The 22198-nt window shown below is 42.5% G+C and overlaps 2 protein-coding genes across 4 annotated transcripts; both read left to right on the top strand.

Moving 5' to 3' along the window:
- Positions 1 to 593: 593 nt before the first annotated feature.
- LOC124394330 lies at positions 594 to 5144 on the top strand. Its single transcript, XM_046862469.1, has 2 exons — positions 594 to 684; positions 1261 to 5144. Exons 1-2 carry the CDS (start codon positions 630 to 632, stop codon positions 5142 to 5144), a joined length of 3939 nt encoding a protein of 1312 aa, XP_046718425.1. The 5' UTR covers positions 594 to 629.
- LOC124394198 lies at positions 597 to 21339 on the top strand. 3 transcript variants are annotated; one of them, XM_046862332.1, is made up of 4 exons: positions 597 to 626; positions 17946 to 18003; positions 18586 to 20549; positions 20745 to 21339. In XM_046862332.1, the coding sequence occupies exons 2-4, from the start codon at positions 17949 to 17951 to the stop codon at positions 21324 to 21326; spliced, it is 2601 nt and encodes an 866-aa protein (XP_046718288.1). In that variant the 5' UTR covers positions 597 to 626; positions 17946 to 17948; the 3' UTR covers positions 21327 to 21339. The 3 variants fall into 3 exon arrangements, with proteins under 3 accessions (XP_046718288.1, XP_046718286.1, XP_046718287.1); XM_046862330.1 differs by having other exon boundaries at positions 18586 to 21339; XM_046862331.1 differs by lacking the exon at positions 597 to 626 and having other exon boundaries at positions 17912 to 18003; positions 18586 to 21339.
- Positions 21340 to 22198: the final 859 nt, after the last annotated feature.

Raw genomic sequence — 22198 nt, 5'->3', positions numbered from 1 at the left:
TCTTATCGGGTGTAATAGATAAAAATTGGAATTTAAACAAACAATATGTATTTAATAAAAATAACTATTTCACAATTTAAAAAAAAAGTATTTTGGCACCATTTAAAATAAATCTCTTCTATTTCTGTTACATGGGCTTGAGGAGCTTTAGGTCTGATCCCCTCAGTAGGCTGATCATGTAAACTGGTTCATAAAGCAGGTGAAAGTGTTCAATAAACCCGGTTTGTTTAACTGGGACTTTTTTCCTTTCTGTTTTTTTGGTGATTTAATGCGGAGTGAAATGTGAGTCTATTAAAAGTTATTAAAGGGAAAATACAGCGGTAAAAAGTGATTTTATTAATCATTATTTATTAAAAAATACTCATTATTATTGTTATTATTATTATTATTATTATTATTATTATTATTATAAGGTAAAATAAATCTTACAAAGTCTGATCAGAAAAACGAATTTGGATTAATTCAGCTCGGTGTTTTCCTCCGTTCTCCGTGTGGCTCCTCTGCGTTTCTCTATGACGTCACGTTGAGTGACGTCACAGTGTGTTTCATAAAGAGCCGCGGGCGCTCAGGAAAGCAGACTCTTTTTTATTGTTCAAGAGTGAAGCATCGTTTTATTTTAATAATACATCATGGAGTTCAAGTGTCTACTGATTGAACAATCTGGTGATCCAGACAAAAGTTCTGGTATGTGAAATCACACACACACACACACACACACACACACACACACACACACACACACACACACACACACATACATATATCTATTAGGTGCCTAGATGAGGGTGGGCTCCTCTCAAGGTTTCTTCCTCATTCCTTCTCAGGAGGTTTTTTATTTTGTGCACTTATTAGGAAGAGACATATAGAGACAATGTCCATTATTAAAAGCGCTTTACAAATAAAACTGAATTGAAGTGAATTTTATATAGTAAAGATGTATAATGTTATAATTATGACACTATAGGATTATGTGTATGATCTTCTAACCCCTTGAACACTCCCTGGTTCTAAATGTAAGGAAGATGTTAATGACGTCCCCTTATGTAGAATGTGCATGTGAGCTGTTCTTCTACACAAAATCACTCCATTTTCAATCAAAGAGTCAAAATATTTGCTGGAGTTGCTTCAGTTTGTGGATTTGATTTATACTACTTTATATAATTGGATTTAAAGACCTGCATTAGATCTTGTTTTTGTCTTCATCAAGCTCTTGTTAATGTTTCTGTTCTAAATGTGCAACATTTTCTTTCTTTCACATAGAAAACCGTGTTGTGGAACTCCGTTTTCCAAACCATGGAAGTATTGGAGAAGGTTCATTTAAACGGAAATCTAAATCTTCTCCGTATGGTGACAACGACGACAACAATTATGAAACTATGCCGATGATTCACCAGCAAATGTACGGCCCGGGATGTTCGTATTATAACTTTGCATATTGTAAACCTCCCCGGGACGACCTTGAGGATAAAACTCCTGTCGTTCAGCCTCCTGCAAAAACAACAAGAATCGATTCATTGTATGTTGAACCTCTTGTGATGATGTCAGAGCGCAGTGGTGGTACGTCTGAGACTGTTACTAACCAGCCTAAGTCCAGCGTTAGAACAGTGCACCATAAACATAAGTGCAAGTCTCCTCGTCATGGTGACAACGACGACAACAATGATGAATCAATGGCAATGATTTGCCAGCAAATGTATGGCCCAGGAGGTCCTTATTATAACTATGCAAATCGTAAACCTTCCCGGGACAACCTTGAGGATAAAACTCCTGTCAAGAAGTTGCCTGCAAAACCATCAAAGGTTAATTCATCACATGTTGAAGCTCCTGCGGTGTCGGAGCACAGTGGTGATACATTTGAGTCTAAGCTTTTTACCAGTCAAACAAAGTCTCGTGATGGTGACAGTGACGACAATTATGAAACTATGGCGATGATTTGCCAGCAAATGTACGGCCCGGGAGGTCCTTATTATAACTTTGCAAATTGTAAACCTCCCCGGGACAATCTTAAGGATAAAACTCCTGTCATTCAGCCTCCTGCGATGATGTCAGAGCGCAGTGGTGGTACGTCTGAGACTGTTACTAACCAGCCAAAGTCCAGCGTTAGAACAGAGCACCATAAACATAAGTGCAAGTCTCCTCGTCATGTTGACAACGACGACAACAATTATGAATCCATGGCGATGATTCGCCAGCAGATGTACGGCCCGGGAGGTCCTTATTATAACTCGCCAAATCGTAAACCCGCCCAGGATGACCTTGAGGAACAGGATGTAACTCCTGTCGTTCAGCCTCCTGCAAAAACAACAAGAATCGATTTATCGTATGTTGAACCTCCTGCATTGATGTCAGAGTGCAGCGTTGGTACGTCTGAGACTTTTACTAATAAGCCAATGTTCAGTGTTATAACAGAGCACCTTAAACATAAGTGCAAGTCTCTTCGTAATGGTGACAATGACGACAAGTATGAAAATATGGCGATGATTTGCCAGCAAATGTACGGCCCGGGAGGTCCTTATTATAACTTTGCAAACCGTAAACCTCCCCGGGATGACCTTGAGGATAAAACTCCTGTTGTTCAGCCTCCTGCAAAAACAATAACGATCGATTCATTGTATGTTGAACCTCCTGCAATGATGTCAGAGCGCAGCGGTGGTCCGTCTGAGGCTGTTACTAATAAGCCGAAATCCAGCGTTACAAAAGGCTCATGTAAACGACAACGCAAGTCTTTTCGTGATGGTCAGACTGTTACTAAGCCTCTCCTGGATGACTTTGGGGATAAAACTCCTGTCAAGAAGTTGCCTGCAAAACCATCAAAGGTTGATTCATCACATGTTGAAGCTCCTGCAGTGCCGGAGCACAGTGGTGATACATTTGAGTCTAAGCTTTTTACCAGCCAAGCAAAGTCTCGTGATGGTGACAATGATGACAATTATGAAACTATGGCGATGATTTGCCAGCAAATGTACGGCCCGGGAGGTCCTTATTATAACTTTGCAAACTGTAAACCTCCCCGGGACGACCTTGAGGATAAAACTCCTGTTGTTCAGCCTCCTGCAAAAACAATAACGATCGATTCATTGTATGTTGAACCTCCTGCAATGATGTCAAAGCGCAGCGGTGGTCCGTCTGAGGCTGTTATTAATAAGCGGAAATCCAGTGTTACAAAAGGCTCACGTAAACGACAACGCAAGTCTTCTCGTGATGGTGAGACTGTTACTAAGCCTCTCCGGGACAACCTTGAGGATAAAACTCCTGTCAAGAAGTTGCCTGCAAAACCATCAAAGGTTGATTCATCACATGTTGAAGCTCCTGCGGTGTCGGAGCACAGTGGTGATACATTTGAGTCTAAGCTTTTTACCAGCCAAGCAAAGTCTCGTGATGGTGACAGTGACGACAATTATGAAACTATGGCGATGATTTGCCAGCAAATGTACGGCCCGGAAGGTCCTTATTATAACTTTGCAAATCGTAAACCTCTCCGGGACAATCTTAAGGATAAAACTCCTCTCATTCAGCCTCCTGCATTGATGTCAGAGTGCAGCGTTGGTACGTCTGAGACTTTTACTAATAAGCCAATGTTCAGTGTTATAACAGAGCACCTTAAACATAAGTGCAAGTCTCTTCGTGATGGTGAAAATGACGACAAGTATGAAAATATGGCGATGATTTGCCAGCAAATGTACGGCCCGGGAGGTCCTTATTATAACTTTGCAAACTGTAAACCTCCCCGGGACGACCTTGAGGATAAAACTCCTGTTGTTCAGCCTCCTGCAAAAACAATAACGATCGATTCATTGTATGTTGAACCTCCTGCAATGATGTCAAAGCGCAGCGGTGGTCCGTCTGAGGCTGTTATTAATAAGCGGAAATCCAGTGTTACAAAAGGCTCACGTAAACGACAACGCAAGTCTTCTCGTGATGGTGAGACTGTTACTAAGCCTCTCCGGGACAACCTTGAGGATAAAACTCCTGTCAAGAAGTTGCCTGCAAAACCATCAAAGGTTGATTCATCACATGTTGAAGCTCCTGCGGTGTCGGAGCACAGTGGTGATACATTTGAGTCTAAGCTTTTTACCAGCCAAGCAAAGTCTCGTGATGGTGACAGTGACGACAATTATGAAACTATGGCGATGATTTGCCAGCAAATGTACGGCCCGGAAGGTCCTTATTATAACTTTGCAAATCGTAAACCTCTCCGGGACAATCTTAAGGATAAAACTCCTCTCATTCAGCCTCCTGCATTGATGTCAGAGTGCAGCGTTGGTACGTCTGAGACTTTTACTAATAAGCCAATGTTCAGTGTTATAACAGAGCACCTTAAACATAAGTGCAAGTCTCTTCGTGATGGTGAAAATGACGACAAGTATGAAAATATGGCGATGATTTGCCAGCAAATGTATGGCCCGGGAGGTCCTTATTATAACTTTGCAAACTGTAAACCTCCCCGGGACGACCTTGAGGATAAAACTCCTGTTGTTCAGCCTCCTGCAAAAACAATAACGATCGATTCATTGTATGTTGAACCTCCTGCAATGATGTCAGAGCGCAGCGGTGGTCCGTCTGAGGCTGTTACTAATAAGCCGAAATCCAGCGTTACAAAAGGCTCACGTAAACGACAACGCAAGTCTTCTCGTGATGGTGAGACTGTTACTAAGCCTCTCCGGGACAACCTTGAGGATAAAACTCCTGTCAAGAAGTTGCCTGCAAAACCATCAAAGGTTGATTCATCACATGTTGAAGCTCCTGCGGTGTCGGAGCACAGTGGTGATACATTTGAGTCTAAGCTTTTTACCAGCCAAGCAAAGTCCAGCATTACAGACGGCTCGCGTAAACGACGATGCAAGTCCCCTAATGACGGCAAGAACACCCTCAAAGTTCTCGGGATGATGATTCACAAGAAACTGTATGGTCCTGGTGGTCGTTATCATGATTTGGTAAAACGTAAACGACCCTGGGGTGAGGACGAGGACAAGAAAAAAGATTCCTCTAAACCTGCCAAAAAGTTCTGCTCTTCCAAAGATCGTTCTGACACACAACCGAGAGCCCGAGGAAAAGGCAAAACTAAAAAGCAGATGAAGTCTGCTGAAGGGGATGGTGGTGCTGAAACCCGCAGCAGCCAAACAGCTGAGCCGATTGACCCATGACCGCACAGCCTCGAGCCAGAGGGGTGTAAAACTTTATCAGAAGAACAAACTGGAAAACATCCCAATGTTGAGACAGTAACGTGTGGAATGTTACATTTGAACCCCTTTACACTTATCCTCTCCTCCTCCTGATACAAAAGATCCTTTGTGTTATGTTAAATACATTTATAAATACATTCCCATATTATTTGCTCCATTAAAAAATCTCTAATACATTGTTTTTTTCTGTGTGTGTGTTTTATTCAGTAATGCTAGGATTCTGTGTTTATATATGAACAGAGTATATAAATAAAATAACGTGTGTGTATATTTATATATATATATATTAATATATAAATACGCTGTACTGAGGCAGTTGGTTGTCCCCAACGAGCTCCATAAAGATTTGCTTTCCATGATTTGGATGTGAAGATCTTCAGCGGCCTGCTATAGAGCTCTGATCTCAAATCTACCAAACACTTTTGGGATGAATGTGAACACTCCCCTCAGTGTAGACACACCTTAATCCCAGGCCTGTTCTACACAGAAACAACATGCTGGCTGAAGAGTTGGAGAAACAAAAGAAGACTGAACTCCAAGCTGCTTCTGCTGCTCACCATTACACAGGATCTGGAGATGTAGACTGAGATTCCTGCACCGGGAGAAAACACAAAGCCATTCAATTCTGTCTGGTGTGTTTGGTCTCCTTTTGTAGATTGTGTCAAGGATGGACATGACACCAAGACAGTTTTCTAAGATAGAACACGTTTTTTATTTTCTCCTTCTGTTTCTCTCTGCCTGTCTGCCTCCTTCTATGTCTTACCTAAACTCCTGAAACCCTGCCTACTCCTTAAAGGGCTATGCCACATTTAACCACTTTACATCCCTCCCCTTAGGCTAGTGATTACAGTTTTTCTCAACTGCTTTCAGTCATTTCTCACAACAGAACTGCATTTCTCAAAACTACTCGTCCCACCGTCAGAACCTGTTGTCAGTTCTTCACATCATATCAGCAATGTCTTGTTGTTTTCATCAATTTGCAATTGCTTTTGGACAACATGCAAATGGTTCTGTACATCTGTCAGCTGATTTTGACAATTCTTGTTGCTTTTGTCTTGCTGTGCAAAATAACTTGTCCTGGTTCTCAGCTGAAAAGTCACAACCACCAAACCAATTAGTCTTTTTCTCAGGTTGGAAGTCTGTACTATCAAAATGAGTGAACATGTTCTCAGAATTGTATGTCTGTACAGATTTCTACAAATTGTAAGTACATGTTTGCTAAGAAATATGTCCAGAATTGACAAATTGCTCTCAGGTGAGTCTTCACCTTCGTTAACAAAGAGAAACATGTGCAACTCTAGACTAACAAATGATCAACCAGTTCTGTGAAATAGCTCAGAGGTGCAATTCATGAAGACTGATTTGGCAGCGTCACATATATATACAGTGCACAACACAAGTGTTTCCCTTTCTGATAATGGAAGCTGAAGGAAGAAGAGGAGGATTAAGATTGCGTGGTGGAAGAGTACAGAAACACAGAAGAGGAAGGGGGAATAAGATGCCAAGAATACACCGTGATTCCAGATGAAATCAGGTCCACACTGGTGGATCACGTTATCAATCATGGCCTTACAATGGAAGAGGCTGGTCAAAGGGTGCAGCCAAATGTTGGAAGAACAACTGTGTCATCAATAATTCAAACATTTCGTAGAGAGAACAGGTATGTAATGTACTGTATAGTAAAGTAATACTGTAGACTTACTGTTACATATACTGTAATACACCTTAGGTTTTCCATGCATACAGTATTCTTAGTTATTTACTGTATGAATCAAAATCCTGTGATCCTTATACTTCTATAATTTACAATATATTTTCTCATGTAGGACTGCAAGACAACCTCGCAGGGGTGGCAGAGGGCCCCTTTTCACACCTCAGCAGGAGGAAGCAATTTGCAGCATGGTTATGTCTAACAATGCCATAAGACTAAGGGAGATACAAAGTGCTATTGTTGAAGACAACAGTATCTTTGAAAATATACAATCTGTGAGCATTTCAACTATAGACAGGGTCTTGAAAAGACATGTAATCACCATGAAGCAACTGTACAATGTACCCTTTGAAAGAAATGCTGACAGAGTGAAAGAGCTACGACTCCAGTTTGTACAGGTATGTTGTATACCCACTATACTGTAAGAGTAACTTCTACACATTTGATATTGGTGGAACTTCATAGATCTTTACATTTGATGTAAAGCTGTAAACAATGAAGACAAATACAGTAATTTATGCACACTGTGTTTTTTCTGGTATATAGCGCATAATGGAAATGGAATCAGGAGAACCACCTCACAACTTCATATACTGGCTTCAACCTGGCCAAAGGCAGAAGGCGTGGTAGAAATCTAATCGGCCAGAGAGCTACTGTTGATGTCCCAGGCCAACGTGGAGGAAACATCACTATGTGTGCTGCTATTTCAGACCAAGGTGTGCTAGCTCATATTCCTATTATGGGACCATACAACACACAGCATATCCTTACATTCTTAGACAATCTCTATAGAAATGTCATTCCTGAAGATGAGAGGGACCTCAATTGAGATGATCTACCAAAGTATGTAGTAATTTGTGACAATGTCAGTTTCCATCACTCTGACAACATCAGGCAGTGGTTTGTCCACCACCGCAGGATGCTGATTGAATTCCTTCCACCCTACTCCCCGTTCCTGAACCCAATTGAAGAGTTTTTCTCGGCTTGGAGGTGGAAGGTTTATGATCATCAGCCACATACATGGATGACACTGCTGGCTGCCATGGATGCAGCATGTGAGGACATCTCAGCAGATGCATGCAGAGGCTGGATTAGGCACTCAAGAAGATTCTCTCCACCATGCATAGCAAGGGAAAATATATGTTGTGATGTGGATGAGAATCTGTGGCCCAACAGAGAGGACCGACATGACGCATAGGAAAACTGCCATATAATTTCACCTTTGCCTTCTGTACATGTATAGTTTTTCCCACTTTGTCTTTTTCAGGTTTTCATTTGTTGGTAAATAGCCTATGTGTAGTTTCCTTTGTTTTCAGTATGTAAGTACCACTATTAACAGTACAGTCAAAATGTGAATACAGTGTGATTTTTTTGTTTCGATTCTTCCATATACTGTTACGTGGGTCGATGTTGATTGGTTAACTGAGGTTAGATGGAATCAATCAGAAAAATTATCTATTCATACCATGTAAATTACTGTAACACCTGGTTGATGTACAATGGTTTGCAAAAGTAACTTCTTTTTTTATCGGAGGGACACTGTAAATTATGACACACACCAGTACGGTAATTTAGTAGTTTCTAGTCATCAAAACCTGACTTGAGTATAATTTAAATAACTAAAACTGTGTATGATGTTCTACTGACAACATGACTAATAATTTTGCCTGTCACGTTCACATTGTTGAAAAAATGACATGGGATTCTGCTGCCTCTGACACAATGATTGATGAAAAAACACACTTTTGCACGATAGACAAAGCATTTTGAGCAGGTGACTCGTATTTTCCGGTTATCCAATATGTTGTGCAGTTTGTACGTGTTGTTTTGAGAAATGCACTTGGAGATCTGCAAACTTCAATTCTGATCTGAGAAATTACTGAAAGCAGTTGAGAAAAACTGTAACAACTGAGAATTCAAACATAACATTCCAAACTAACTGGAGCATGGGAAAAGCATAACATGGAACAGTATCATTACGAAAGAAAAGCAGAAGAATAAATGTCCTCAACCAGTGAAGTAATCCTGATAACGTGGGTTGGGGCGACTGACCCTCTCTGAACGAGTCACTTAAGGCTGGGCAGTGGGGGCAGCAGTGGCAGGTGCTTCACTCTAAGATGGCAACAGTACAGATGACTATAGGGTTGTAGGAGGTGAAGCTTGTGACGAAAGTATATAATTATCTTCACACTCCACAGGTGCAGGCTCCTGAACCTGGAGAAGGAGACGTCAGTTTCTTGTGTATTGTCTGCCCTGAGATGTTACCACATAGCTGTTAGGCTGAGAAGCAGGGCCTTGTTCAATGGCCAGTTTGTCGAAACCCTTGTCTGCATCCTTACTGTCTGAACCCTTTGTAAAGACGGGAGAGTGTGGGCTTTGCGGTCATAGTATGCTTTGCTCTCCTGTCTCCTTCGGGTCAACAAAGCTTTGACATCACGGCATAAGGATGGCTTCAGCCGGTCTTTCAGCTCCGGAAGAAAAGCTCTTGTACGTCTGGAAAAGAGGAGCTGGGCAGGAGATGGCAGGTCAGCACGAGGAAGGTTACGCAGATGGAGTAAAGCAGCCTGTATGTCACTGCGGTCTCTGTGACACTTCTCAATCAAATGTTTGGCGGATCGCACAGCACGCTCCGCAAGGCCATTGGACTGTGGGTAGTGAGGGCTACTCCGAATGTGTTTGAAATCCCAGGCACGTGCAAAGTCAGAGAAGTCATTATAGATGAACTGTCGTGCATTGTCTGTCATGAGTGTCTGGGGAACTCCATGAACCGCAAAGTGACATCACTATAGTGTGGAATGAATTTTGATAGATAGTTTGTCATGCCAAGAAACCGTTGCAAGGCCTGTTTGTCATCAGGTTTTGGCATTTGGCGGATGGCTATAGTCTTGTCAGGGTCAGGTTTGATGCCGTCAGCAGTTAGAAGGTGGCCTACATAGGAGACAGAGGTGACACGAAACTTGCACTTGACAGGGTTTAGCTGCATGTTGCAGGCACGGATTTTGTGAAGTACCTGTTTCAGTCGTTCCTGTAGTGTGCTTCCCCAGACAAGGATGTCATCTACCACAATTTGACATGGCTGCCCTTCAAAAAGATGTTCCATGGTGCGCTGGAATACTTCACTGCCGGTGGAAATCCGGCATACGTAAAATCTGTACCTGCCAAATGGCGTCATGAATGTGGTCAGCTTAGATGATGCTTCATCTAACAGGATTTGCCAAAACCCGCATTTTGCATCAAGGATGCTGAAGATCTTGGCCCCCGGCATGTCAGCAATAACCTGGTCAATAGTTTTCAATGGATGGTGCAGTCTGAGAAGTGCTGTGTTGAGGTGCACTGGATCTATACATATCCTAACAGAGCCATCTTTCTTTTTCGCAGCAACCATGTCTGACACCCACTCCGTGGCATCGGTCTCAGGGGCGATTACGCCCAATTTAGTCATTATCTCGAGTTCTGCCATGACTTTTCCTTCATTGCAATGGGCACTTCCTTGGGTGCACAGTCGGCGCTACTGACTCATCTAATCGCATGTGATAAACAACAGGAAGTTTGCCGAGTGCTGTGGTGTCAAACAAGTCACTAAATTCCCGTACCTCTGGTTCTTGGTCCTGCACGGCATGAACATGTGGACCCAGCTGTACCAGGCCCATCGCCAAGCTGTCCTGCAATCCAAGCAGTGGCCTCACATTAAGATCTACAACATGGAATTTGAGCTGGTCTTGTTCACAGTGTAGTGTTGTGGTGCCCACAGTGTTGATCGTTTGCCCACCGTATGCTATGAGATTCACCTTTTATTAGTTTTAATTTGAGCTGAGGGTACAATGAGGTGTAGCTGTTGGGTGGAAATAACATTGCATTTGGCACCTGTGTCCACCTTCAGTTTTAACTGACCCGATCCATGCTTCAGATGTCTTCTTCTTCTTCTTCTTCTTTCGGCTGCTCCCATTAGGGGTCGCCACAGCGGATCATCCGTCTCCATACCACCCTGTCCTCTACATCTGCCTCTTTTACACCAACTACCTGCATGTCTTCCCTCACCACATCCATGAACCTCCTTCTTGGCCTCCCTCTTTTCCTCCTACCTGGTGGCTCCATCCTCAGCATTCTTCTACCAATATAATTTATGTCACTCCTCTGCACATGTCCAAACCATCTCAATCTCGCCTCCCTCACCTTGTCACCAAAACATCCTACATGCGCTGTCCCTCGAATAAACTCATTTCTAATCTTATCCATCCTCGTTACTCCCAACGAAAACCTCAACATCTTCAGCTCTGCTACCTCCAGCTCCACCTCCTGTCTTTTACTCAATGCCACTGTCTCTAATCCATACAACATCGCAGGTCTCACCACAGTCCTATAAACTTTCCCTTTCATTTTGCAGATACCCTACTATCACAAATCACTCCTGTCACTCTTCTCCACCCACTCCACCCTGCCTGCACTCTTTTCTTCACTTCTCTAACACACTCTCCATTACTTTGCACTGTTGACCCCAGGTACCTGAATTCCTCCACCTTCTGAAGCTCTTCTCCTGCAACCGCACCACTCCACTGCCCTCCCTCTCATTCACACACATGTATTCTGTCTTACTCCTACTGAGTTTCATTCCCCTTCTCTCCAGCGCATATCTCCACCTCTCCAGGCTCTTCTCAACCTGCTCCCTACTCTCACAACAAATCACAATATCATCTGCAAACATCATAGTCCAGGAGACTCCTGTCTGACCTCGTCCGTCAACCTGTCCATCACCACTGCAAACAGGAAAGGGCTCAGGGCGATCCTTGATGCAGTCCAACCTTCACCCAAAACCAGTCTGTCGTACCTACTGCACACTTCACTGCTGTCACACTGTCCTCATACATGTCCTGCACCACCCTCACATACTTCTCTGACACACCTGACTTCCTCATACAATACCACAACTCCTCTCTTGGCACTCTGTCGTAGGCTTTCTCTAAATCCACAAATACACAATGCAATTCCTTCTGTCCTTCTCTATACTTCTCTATCAACATTCTCAAAGCAAATAAGGCATCTGTGGTGCTCTTCCTCGGCATGAAACCATACTGTTGCTCACAGATGGTCACCTCTTCTCTCAACCTGGCTTCCACTACTCTTTCCCATAACTTCATGGTGTGACTGATCAACTTAATTCCCCTGTAGTTACTGCAGGTCTGCACATCTCCTGTATGCTTAAAGATTGGTACCAGCACACTCCTTCTCCATTCCTCAGGCATCTTCTCACCTTCCAAAATCCTGTTAAACAATCTGGTCAAAAACTCCACTGCCATCTCTCCTAAACATCTCACGCTTCTACCGGTATGTCATCTGGTCCAACCGACTTTCCACTCTTCATCCTCTTAATCGCTGCTCTCACTTCCTCCTTACTAATCCTATCTACATCCTGCTTCACCAACTCCACATCATCCAACCTTCTCTCTCTGTGATTTTCCTCATTCATCAGCTGCTCAAAATACTCCCTCCACCTTCTCAACACACTCTCCTCACTAGTCAACACATTTCCCTCTCCATCCTTTACTGCTCTAACTTGCAGTACATCCTTTCCAGCTCGGTCCCTCTGCCTGGCCAATCTGTATAAATCCTTTTCTCCTTCCTTAGTGTCCAACCTCTCATACAGCTCCTCATATGCCTTTTCCTTGGCTTTCGCCACATCCCTCTTAACCTGCTGCCGCATCTCCTTGTACTCCTGCCTACTTTTCTCATCACTCTGTCTATCCCACTTCTGTTTTGCCAACCTCTTTCTCCTTATGCTCTCCTGCACTTCCTCATTCCACCACCACGTCTCCTTGTCTTCCTTTCTATTTCCAGATGTCACACCAAGTACTTTTCTAGCTGCCTCCCTCATCACTCCTGCAGTAGTTGCCCAATCATCCAACACCTCCTTAACACCACTGAGCCTCTCTGACCTCTTCCTGAACCTCACACTACACTCTTCCTCCTTCAGTTTCCACCATCTTATTCTTCTTTCAGTCCTCACTCTCCTCCTCTTCTTCTTCGCCTCCAAAACCATCCTACAGACCACCATCCTATGCTGTCTACACTGTCCCCTGCCAACACCTTACAGTCTTCAATCTCCTTCAGGTTGCATCTCCTGCATAGCACATAGTCCACCTGTGTGCACCTTCCTCCACTTTTATCGTCACCCTATGATCCTCCTTCTTCTTAAAATAAGTGTTCACCACTGCCATTTCCATCCTTTTAGCAAAATCTACCACGATCTGCCCTTCCACATTCCTCTCCTTAAAACCATACCTACCCATCACCTCCTCATCACCTCTGTTTCCTTCACCTACATGTCCATTAAAATCTGCCCCAATCACCAACCGTTCTTTCCTAGGTACACCATCTACCACTTCATCTAATTCACTCCAGAATCTTTCCTTCTCCTCCATCTCACAGCCAACTTTATCATCATCCCTTCGACTTCCACCTTCACGATCATCACCCTATCAGAAACTCCCTTCACCTCCACTACACTCTTACTGTACTCTTCCTTCAGAATCACCCCTACACCATTTCTCTTTCCATCCACACCATGATAAAACAGTTTAAATCCACCTCCAATGTTCCTGGCCTTACTCCCTTTCCACTTGGTCTCCTGAACACACAGCATATCTACCTTTCTCCTCTCCATCATATCAGCTATCTCTCCCTTTCCCGTCATAGTACCAACATTTAAAGTACCAACCCTAACCTCCACTCTCCTACACTGCTCCTTTCCCTGCCGTCTCTGTAGACGTCTTCCTCCTCTCCTTCTCCTCCTTCGGCCAACAGTAGCCCAATTTCCACCGGTACCCTGTCGGCTAACGATACCTGTGGCGGTCGTTGTTAACCCGGCCTCGACCGATCCGGTATGAAATTCTCATTTGTGATCCGTGATATTTGATTTGGCACATGTTTTACGCTGGATGCCCTTCCTAACGCAACCCTCCCCATTTACCCGGGCTTGGGACCGGCACTAAGAATGCACTGGCTTGTGCCTCCCTAATGGCTGGGTTATGCTTCAGATGTAATGTTATAAATATTTCGCCACGTTGGGAAACATCATCCACTGTCTCACAATAGAACGTGTCCTCAGGAGCATTTATTGTTGTGCCCAGTTCATTAACTCTGTTTGAATTATGGTTTCTGAATTGTGCTGCAGTACGTTTTGGGTAGTAATCACGGCTTTGGGAGTGAGGTGATGTCTTAAGTGATGGAGCTGATCTGCAGCACATTGCAAAGTGGTTCTATTTACCACAATTGTTGCACTGTTTCTGAAAAGCAGAGTACTTTTGTTTGTCAGGGGCGTGGTATCTGTTACAGTTTATGCAGCGATCTTGCACCTCACATACATCAGCCTCCTGTTTTAGTTCTTTTGTGCTCTTCTTGGACTGTTCATGTAATAAGCATATATTGACTGCGGATTCCAGCGTGAGCTTTTTTTCGCGGAGCAGCTGTTTGCGCACGCCGTCACTTTCAATCCCACAGACGACGCGGTCGAATATTAACTCATCATTTAAATTTCCAAAGTCGCATTTTTTCGCAAGTATTTTGAGTGTGGAAACATATGACTGAATAGACTCACCAGGCTTTTGATTGGTGGTGTTGAAGACATGTCTGTCCATTATTACATTCTTCGTGGGCAAACAGAGTTCAGCAAACTTCTGCAGTAATACATCGGGATCTTCTCTGTCTTCTTCCTCAGAGGACGTGAAAGCCTCATATTTTTCCACCGCGTCAGGACCTGCTAAATTCAGCAGGGTATATGCCTGCACTTTCTTTGATTTGTCTGAGAGACCAGCATTGCAATATATTCGCCATTACTTTTTAAATGTGCTCCAGATGTGAGCTATACGCTCGTTGAAAATTATCGGATCAATACGACGGAGTCCTTGAGCCATGTTGGAAAACTTCTGACACCATGTAGATTGTGTCAAGGATGGACACGACACCAAGACAGTTTTATAAGATAGAACACGTTTTTTTATTTTCTCCTTCTGTTTCTCTCTGCCTGTCTGCCTCCTTCTATGTCTTACCTAAACTCCTGGAACCCCGCATATTTCTTAAAGGGCTATGCCACATTTAACCACTCTACACCTTTTGTGAAGATCATCTTAAACCTCACCTCATCAGCCTTTAAGAAGCACAAGTTAGTTAAAACCTGTGTAGATTTTCAATTTCTGTTACTTGCCATTCAATTCCAAACACATTCATGTATCTCACTACAGACTGCGTAACATAAATGGAATTTGCTGAACACGTTTAAGGACCATCTCTACATATAAAATGTAATTATGTCACTGTAAAACATGGGGAGAACTTGGTTTTACTTTGTACTGGACCAGGAGATCCAAAACATTTGGGGAAAATGACCCTAAATAAACATGAATGTTGTGCGGCCCGATTCAGTGGGATTTAATATAAAGAAATTCATTGGTTCACCTTAACCCGTTCAGCAATTTTATTGGTCTAATGTTAGAGGGCTCAGTTTTTTAGCTTGAAGTTCGTGAAACCGGGAAAAACCCAGGAAAAATCCATAAATTAGCTGCGTCATTGTTTAAGCCGCGAGGTTCATGTTCATTGTTAAAAGCTCTATACAAGTAAAAATGAATTGAATTGAATAGATATTTAGCAGGAGGAAACCAGCGTACATAGATATTGGCTAAGATTGGGGGTCACAGAACATTCATGTTTATTTAGGGTGAACAATGACTTTCTTGGTCTGCTACTGTTTAGATACAAGCCGTGTAACAGACACTGTCTTTCATTAAAGCCTGTGTAAAGTTCATTAGTTTCAGTGTAGACACCTGCGGCTTATAGACAGGTGCGGCGTATTTATGTTCAAAATCAAAATCTTTGTATAATTCAGTGGGTGCGGCTTATATAAGGGTGCGTTTAATAGTCCGGAAATTACGGTATGTTCTTTATAAATGTAAGTTTGTCTCTGATGAACAAGCCGGTGGCGACTGTGGTGAAGGAAAAACTACCTGAGATGGCATAAGGACGAAACCTTAAGAGGAACCAGATTCAAGAGGGAACCCATCCTCATCTGGGTTGCACGGAATGTCCATTTATAGCAGATATACGATGTTGCGGGGTACAGTGATGATGATATCTACACTGGTTTCTTTCTGCTAAATATCTACACTGGTTTCCTCCTGGACACTACTGGCATGGATTTCTTTACTTGGTTTGAAATACGACCCCTGGTATGGGACCTCCAGCACTACACAGACTGGCTTCGAAAGCCTCAGCTGTCAGCAGTGGATAAAGTTCACAAAGCATGTAGTTAAAGTAGAGATTCACTCAGTAAAATGTGACTCCAGTAAAGAAAAAGTGTCCATTTAAACTTTCACTTGAGTAAAAGTACAAAAGTTGTTGCCTTCAAATGTACTTAAGTATCCAGTCTTTTACGGTTTGGCGTATTATAAGGACGTCCCGGAGCCGTACGCTGGCTGGTAAATCATCGCTATGGTTTTGTAGTTTTTCTTATCGTTGTCACTATGACGAGGAGAATTACATTTCCTTTTACGCGAACCTTCTACAACACATGCTTGATTTGGAAAAAGCCGTATCACACGATGTTTTCTACGTTGAAAGAAAGAAAATGCTGCACATTAAAAACATTAACAAGAGCTTATCTAATGCAGGTCTTTCATTCTAATTATATAAAGTTGTATAAAGAAAATCGACAAACTGAAGCAACTCCAGCAAATATTTTAGACTCTGTGATTGAAAATGTAGTGATTTTGTGTGTAGAACAGCTCACATTATACATAAATGTACATTATACATAAGGCCACATCATTAATATTTTACTAACATTTATAATTAGAGTGTTCAAGGGGGAAAGGAGGACACAAACTAGTAGAGAAGGAAAAGCTCTGTGACATGGGATGAGGAAGAAACCTTGAAAGGAACCCACCTTCATCTAGGTGGCATCAAATGTATATGATGTGTGTGTGTGTGTGTGTGTGTGTGTGTGTGTGTGTGTGTGTGTGTGGTATCACATATCTAAACTTCTGTCTGTAACATCAGATTTTTCTAGAAAACCAACTATCATGACTTGTCTAAACTTCACCCTTGAACTCTCGATCTGCTGCGTCATAGAGAACACTGGCTTCATAGTAGGTTTTTTTACAGTATTGATGGTTTCTATAATTGTGACGTGATAGTGGTGGATTAAGTCGGGTAAATCCCCACTGAAGGCCCAGGTACCAAATGCACAGATAGATAGATAGATAGATAGATAGATAGATAGATAGATAGATAGATAGATAGATAGATAGATAGATAGATAGATAGATAGATAGATAGATAGATAGATAGATAGATAGATAGATAGATAGATATGATGAGAATGACTGTTGCAACTCACGCGCTTGTCTTTTCTCGCATCACCTATAGGTGTCACTATTTCTCCGCTTATCAGGTGTAATAGATATAAATATGAATTTACACAAACAATATGTATTTAATAAAAATAACTATTTCACAACAAAAAAAGTATTTTGGCACCATTTAAAATAAATCTTTCTTTCTGTTACATGGGCTTGAGGAGCTTTAGGTCTGATCCCCTCAGTAGGCTGATCATGTAAACTGGTTCAAAAGTGAAAGTGTTCAATAAACCCGGTTTGTTTAACTGGGACTTTTTTCCTTTCTGTTTTTTTGGTGATTTAATGCGGAGTGAAATGTGAGTCTATTAAAAGTTATTAAAGGGAAAAATACAGCGGTAAAAAGTGATTTTATTAATCATTATTTATTAAAAAATACTCATTATTATTATTATTATTATTATTATAAGGTAAAATAAATCTTCCGGCTTCACCCAAACTGAACAAAGTCTGATTAGAAAAACGAGTTTGGATTTGGATTAATTCAGCTCGGTGTTTTCCTCCGTTCTCCGTGTGGCTCCTCTGCGTTCTCTGTGACGTCACATTGAGTGACGTCACGATGTGTTTCATAAAGAGCCGCGGGCGCTCAGGAGAGCAGACTCTTTTTTATTGTTCAAGAGTGAAGCATCGTTTAGAGAGATCACTTTAGACATCATGGAGTTCAAGTGTCTACTGATTGAACAATCTGGTGATCCAGACAAAAGTTCTGGTATGTGAAATCACACTCACTCACTCACTCACACACACACACACACACACACACACACACACACACACACACACACACACATATATCTATTAGGTGCCTAGATGAGGGTGGGCTCCTCTCAAGGTTTTTTCCTCATTCCTTCTCAGGAGGTTTTTTCTTTTGTGCACTTATTAGGAAGAGACATATAGAGACAATGTCCATTATTAAAAGCGCTTTACAAATAAAACTGAATTGAAGTGAATTTTATATAGTAAAGATGTATAATATTATAATTATGACACTATAGGATTATGTGTATGATCTTCTACCCCCTTGAACACTCCCTGGTTCTAAATGTAAGGAAGATGTTAATGACGTCCCCTTATGTAGAATGTGCATGTGAGCTGTTCTTCTACACAAAATCACTCCATTTTCAATCAAAGAGTCAAAATATTTGCTGGAGTTGCTTCAGTTTGTGGATTTGATTTATACTACTTTATATAATTGGATTTAAAGACCTGCATTAGATCTTGTTTTTGTCTTCATCAAGCTCTTGTTAATGTTTCTTTTCTAAATGTGCAACATTTTCTTTCTTTCACATAGAAAACCGTGTTGTGGAACTCCGTTTTCCAAACCATGGAAGTGTTGGAGAAGGTTCATTTAAACGGAAATCTAAATCTTCTCCGTATGGTGACAACGACGACAACAATTATGAAACTATGGCGATGATTCACCAGCAAATGTACGGCCCGGGATGTTCGTATTATAACTTTGCATATTGTATACCTCCCCGGGACGACCTTGAGGATAAAACTCCTGTTGTTCAGCCTCCTGCAAAAACAACAAGGATCGATTCATCGTATGTTGAATCTCCTGCAATGATGTCAGAGCGCAGCGGTGGTCCGTCTAAGGCTGTTACTTATAAGCCGAAATCCAGCGTTACAAAAGGCTCACGTAAACGACAACGCATGTTTTCTCGTGATGGTGAGACTGTTACTAAGCCTCCCCGAGACAACCTTGAGGAACAGGATGTAACTCCGGTTGTTCAGCCTCCTGCAAAAACAACAAGGATCGATTCATCGTATGTTGAACCTCCTGTGATGATGTCAGAGTGCAGCGGAGGTACGTCTGAGACTTTTACTAACCAGCCAAAGTCCAGCGTTACAACAGAACACCTTAAACATAAGTGCAAGTCTCCTCATCATGGTGACAATGACGACAAGTATGAAACTATGGCGATGATTTGCCAGCAAATGTACGGCCCAGGAGGTCCTTATTATAACATTGCAAATCGTAAACCTCCCCGGGACGACCTTAAGGATAAAACTCCTGTCATTCAGCCTCCTGTGATGATGTCAGAGCGCAGTGGTGGTACGTCTGAGACTGTTACTAACCAGCCAAAGTTCAGCGTTAGAACAGAGCATCATAAATATAAGTGCAAGTCTCCTCGTCATGGTGACAACGACGACATCAACTATGAAACCATGGCAATGATTTGCCAGCAAATGTACGGCCCGGGAGGTCCTTATTATAACTTTGCAAATTGTAAACCTCCCCGGGACGACCTTGAGGATAAAAATCGTGTTGTTCAGCCTCCTGCGATGATGTCAGAGCGCAGTGGTGGTACATCTGAGACTTTGACTAAACAGCCAAAGTCCAGTGTTAGAACAGAGCATCATAAACATAAGTGCAAATCTCCTCGTCATGGTGACAATGACAACAACAATTATGAAACCATGGCAATGATTCGCCAGCAAATGTACTGCCCGGGAGGTCCTTATTATAACTCGACATATCGTAAACCTCCCCGGGACGACCTTGAGGAACAGGATGTAACTCCTGTCGTTCAGCCTCCTGCAAAAACAACAATGATCAATTCATCGTATGTTGAACCTCCTGCAATGATGTCAAAACGCAGTGGTGGTACGTCTGAGACTTTTACTAATAAGCCAAAGTCCAGCGTTACAACAGAGCACCTTAAACATAAGTGCAAGTGTCCTCATCATGGTGACAACGACGACAAGTATGAGAATATGGCGATGATTTGCCAGCAAATGTACGGCCCGGGAAGTCCGTATTATAATTTTGCAAATCGTAAACCTCCCCGGGACGACCTTGAGGATGAAACTCCTGTTGTTCAGCCTCCTGCAAAAACAATAACGATCGATTCATCGTATGTTGAATCTCCTGCAAACATGTCAGAGCGCAGCGGTGGTCCGTCTGAGGCTGTTACTAATAAGCCGAAATCCAGTGTTACAAAAGGCTCACGTAAACGACAACGCAAGTCTTCTCGTGATGGTGAGACTGTTACTAAGCCTCCCCGGGTAAAAAAGGATAAAACTCCTGTCAAGAAGTCGCCTGCAAAACCATCAAAGGTTGATTCATCACATGTTGAAGCTCCTGTGGTGTTGGAGCACAGTGGTGATACATCAGCAAAGTCCAGCGTTACAGACGGCTCGCGTAAACGACGACACAAGTCTTCTCGGGATGGTGAGACTGTTACTAAGCCTCCCCGGGTAAAAAAGGATAAAACTCCTGTCAAGAAGTCGCCTGCAAAACCATCAGAGGTTGATTCATCACATGTTGAAGCTCCTGTGGTGTTGGAGCACAGTGATGATACATCAGCAAAGTCCAGCGTTACAGACGGCTCTCGTAAACGACGATGCAAGTCTTCTCGTGATGGTAAAACTGTTACTAAGCCTCCCCGGGACGACCTTGAGGATAAAACTCCTGTCAAGAAGTTGCCTGCAAAACCATCAAAGGTTGATTCATCACATGTTGAAGCTCCTGCGGTGTCAGAGCACAGTGGTGATACATCTGAGTCGAAGCTTTTTACCAGCCAAGCAAAGTCCAGCGTTACAGACGGCTCGCGTAAAAGACGACGCAAGTCCCCTAATGACGGCAATACCGCCCTCAAAGTTCTCGGGATGATGATTCACAAGAAACTGTACGGTCCTGGTGGTCGTTATCATGATTTGGTAAAGCATAAACGACCCCGGGGTGAGGACAAGGACAAGAAAAAAGATTCCTCTAAACGTGCCAAAAAGTTCTGCTCTTCCCAAGATCGTTCTGACACACAACCGAGAGCCCAAGGAAAAGGCAAAACTAAAAAGCAGATGAAGTCTGCTGAAGGGGATGGTGGTGCTGAAACCCGCAGCAGCCAAACCACTGAGCCGACTTTATCAGAGGAACAAACTGGAGAACATCCCAATGTTGAGACAGTAACGTGTGGAATGTTACATTTGAACTCCTTTACACTTCCTCTCCTCCACCTAATACAAAAGATCCTTTGTGTTATGTTAAATACATTTATAAATACATTCCCATATTATTTGCTCCATTAAAAAATCTCTAATACATTGATTTTGTCTCTGTGTGTTTTATTTAGTAATGCTAAGATTATATATATAATAACGTGTGTGTATATTTATACAGCGGGGAAAATAAGTATTTAACACATCAGCATTTTTATTAGTAAGGGGATTTCTAAGTGGGCTATTGACAAAAAATTTCCACCAGATGTAGCCATCAAACCATATATTGAATTCAAACAAAGAGATCAGAACATTAAAGTATAAAAGTTGAGTCATAATAAATAAAGTGAAATGACACGGGGAATAAGTATTGAACACATGAAGATAACAAGGAGATCACCTGAAATCTGTCAGTATTGAGAGAGAAACGCTGCCCCCTATCAGTATCATAAACCGGCCACGATCAGGTGCTCCACGTAAGATCCCTGTCCGAGGAGTCCAAAGAATAATCAGGAGAGTTCGCCAAGAGCCAAGAACCACTCGGGCAGAACTTCAGGAAGACCTTGCATCAGCATTTACTGTTGTTTCAAAGAAAACTATAAGCAATGCACTGAACCGCCATGGCATCCATGCACGCTCACCACACAAGACTCCATTGCTGAACAAAAAGCATGTTGAGGCTCGGTCAAAGTTTGCGAAAGAGCATTTGGAGAAGCCTGTGGATTGTTGGGAGACTATAGTATGCTCAGATGAAAGCAAAATTGAACTTCTTGGCAGTCATTCTACACACCATGTTTGGAGCAGAAATGGCACTGCCCACCACCCCAAGAACACCATACCAACAGTTAAGTTTGGGGGTGGAAGCATCATGGTTTGGGGCTGCTTTTCAGCAAGGGGTACTGGCAGACTTCATATTATTGAAGGCAGGATGAATGGAGAAATGTACCGGGACATTCTGGATA

The sequence above is a fragment of the Silurus meridionalis genome, chromosome 12 (assembly GCF_014805685.1).
Source record: "Silurus meridionalis isolate SWU-2019-XX chromosome 12, ASM1480568v1, whole genome shotgun sequence".
NCBI classification, from domain to species: domain Eukaryota; kingdom Metazoa; phylum Chordata; class Actinopteri; order Siluriformes; family Siluridae; genus Silurus; species Silurus meridionalis.
This window is presented reverse-complemented; position numbering and strand designations above follow the sequence as displayed.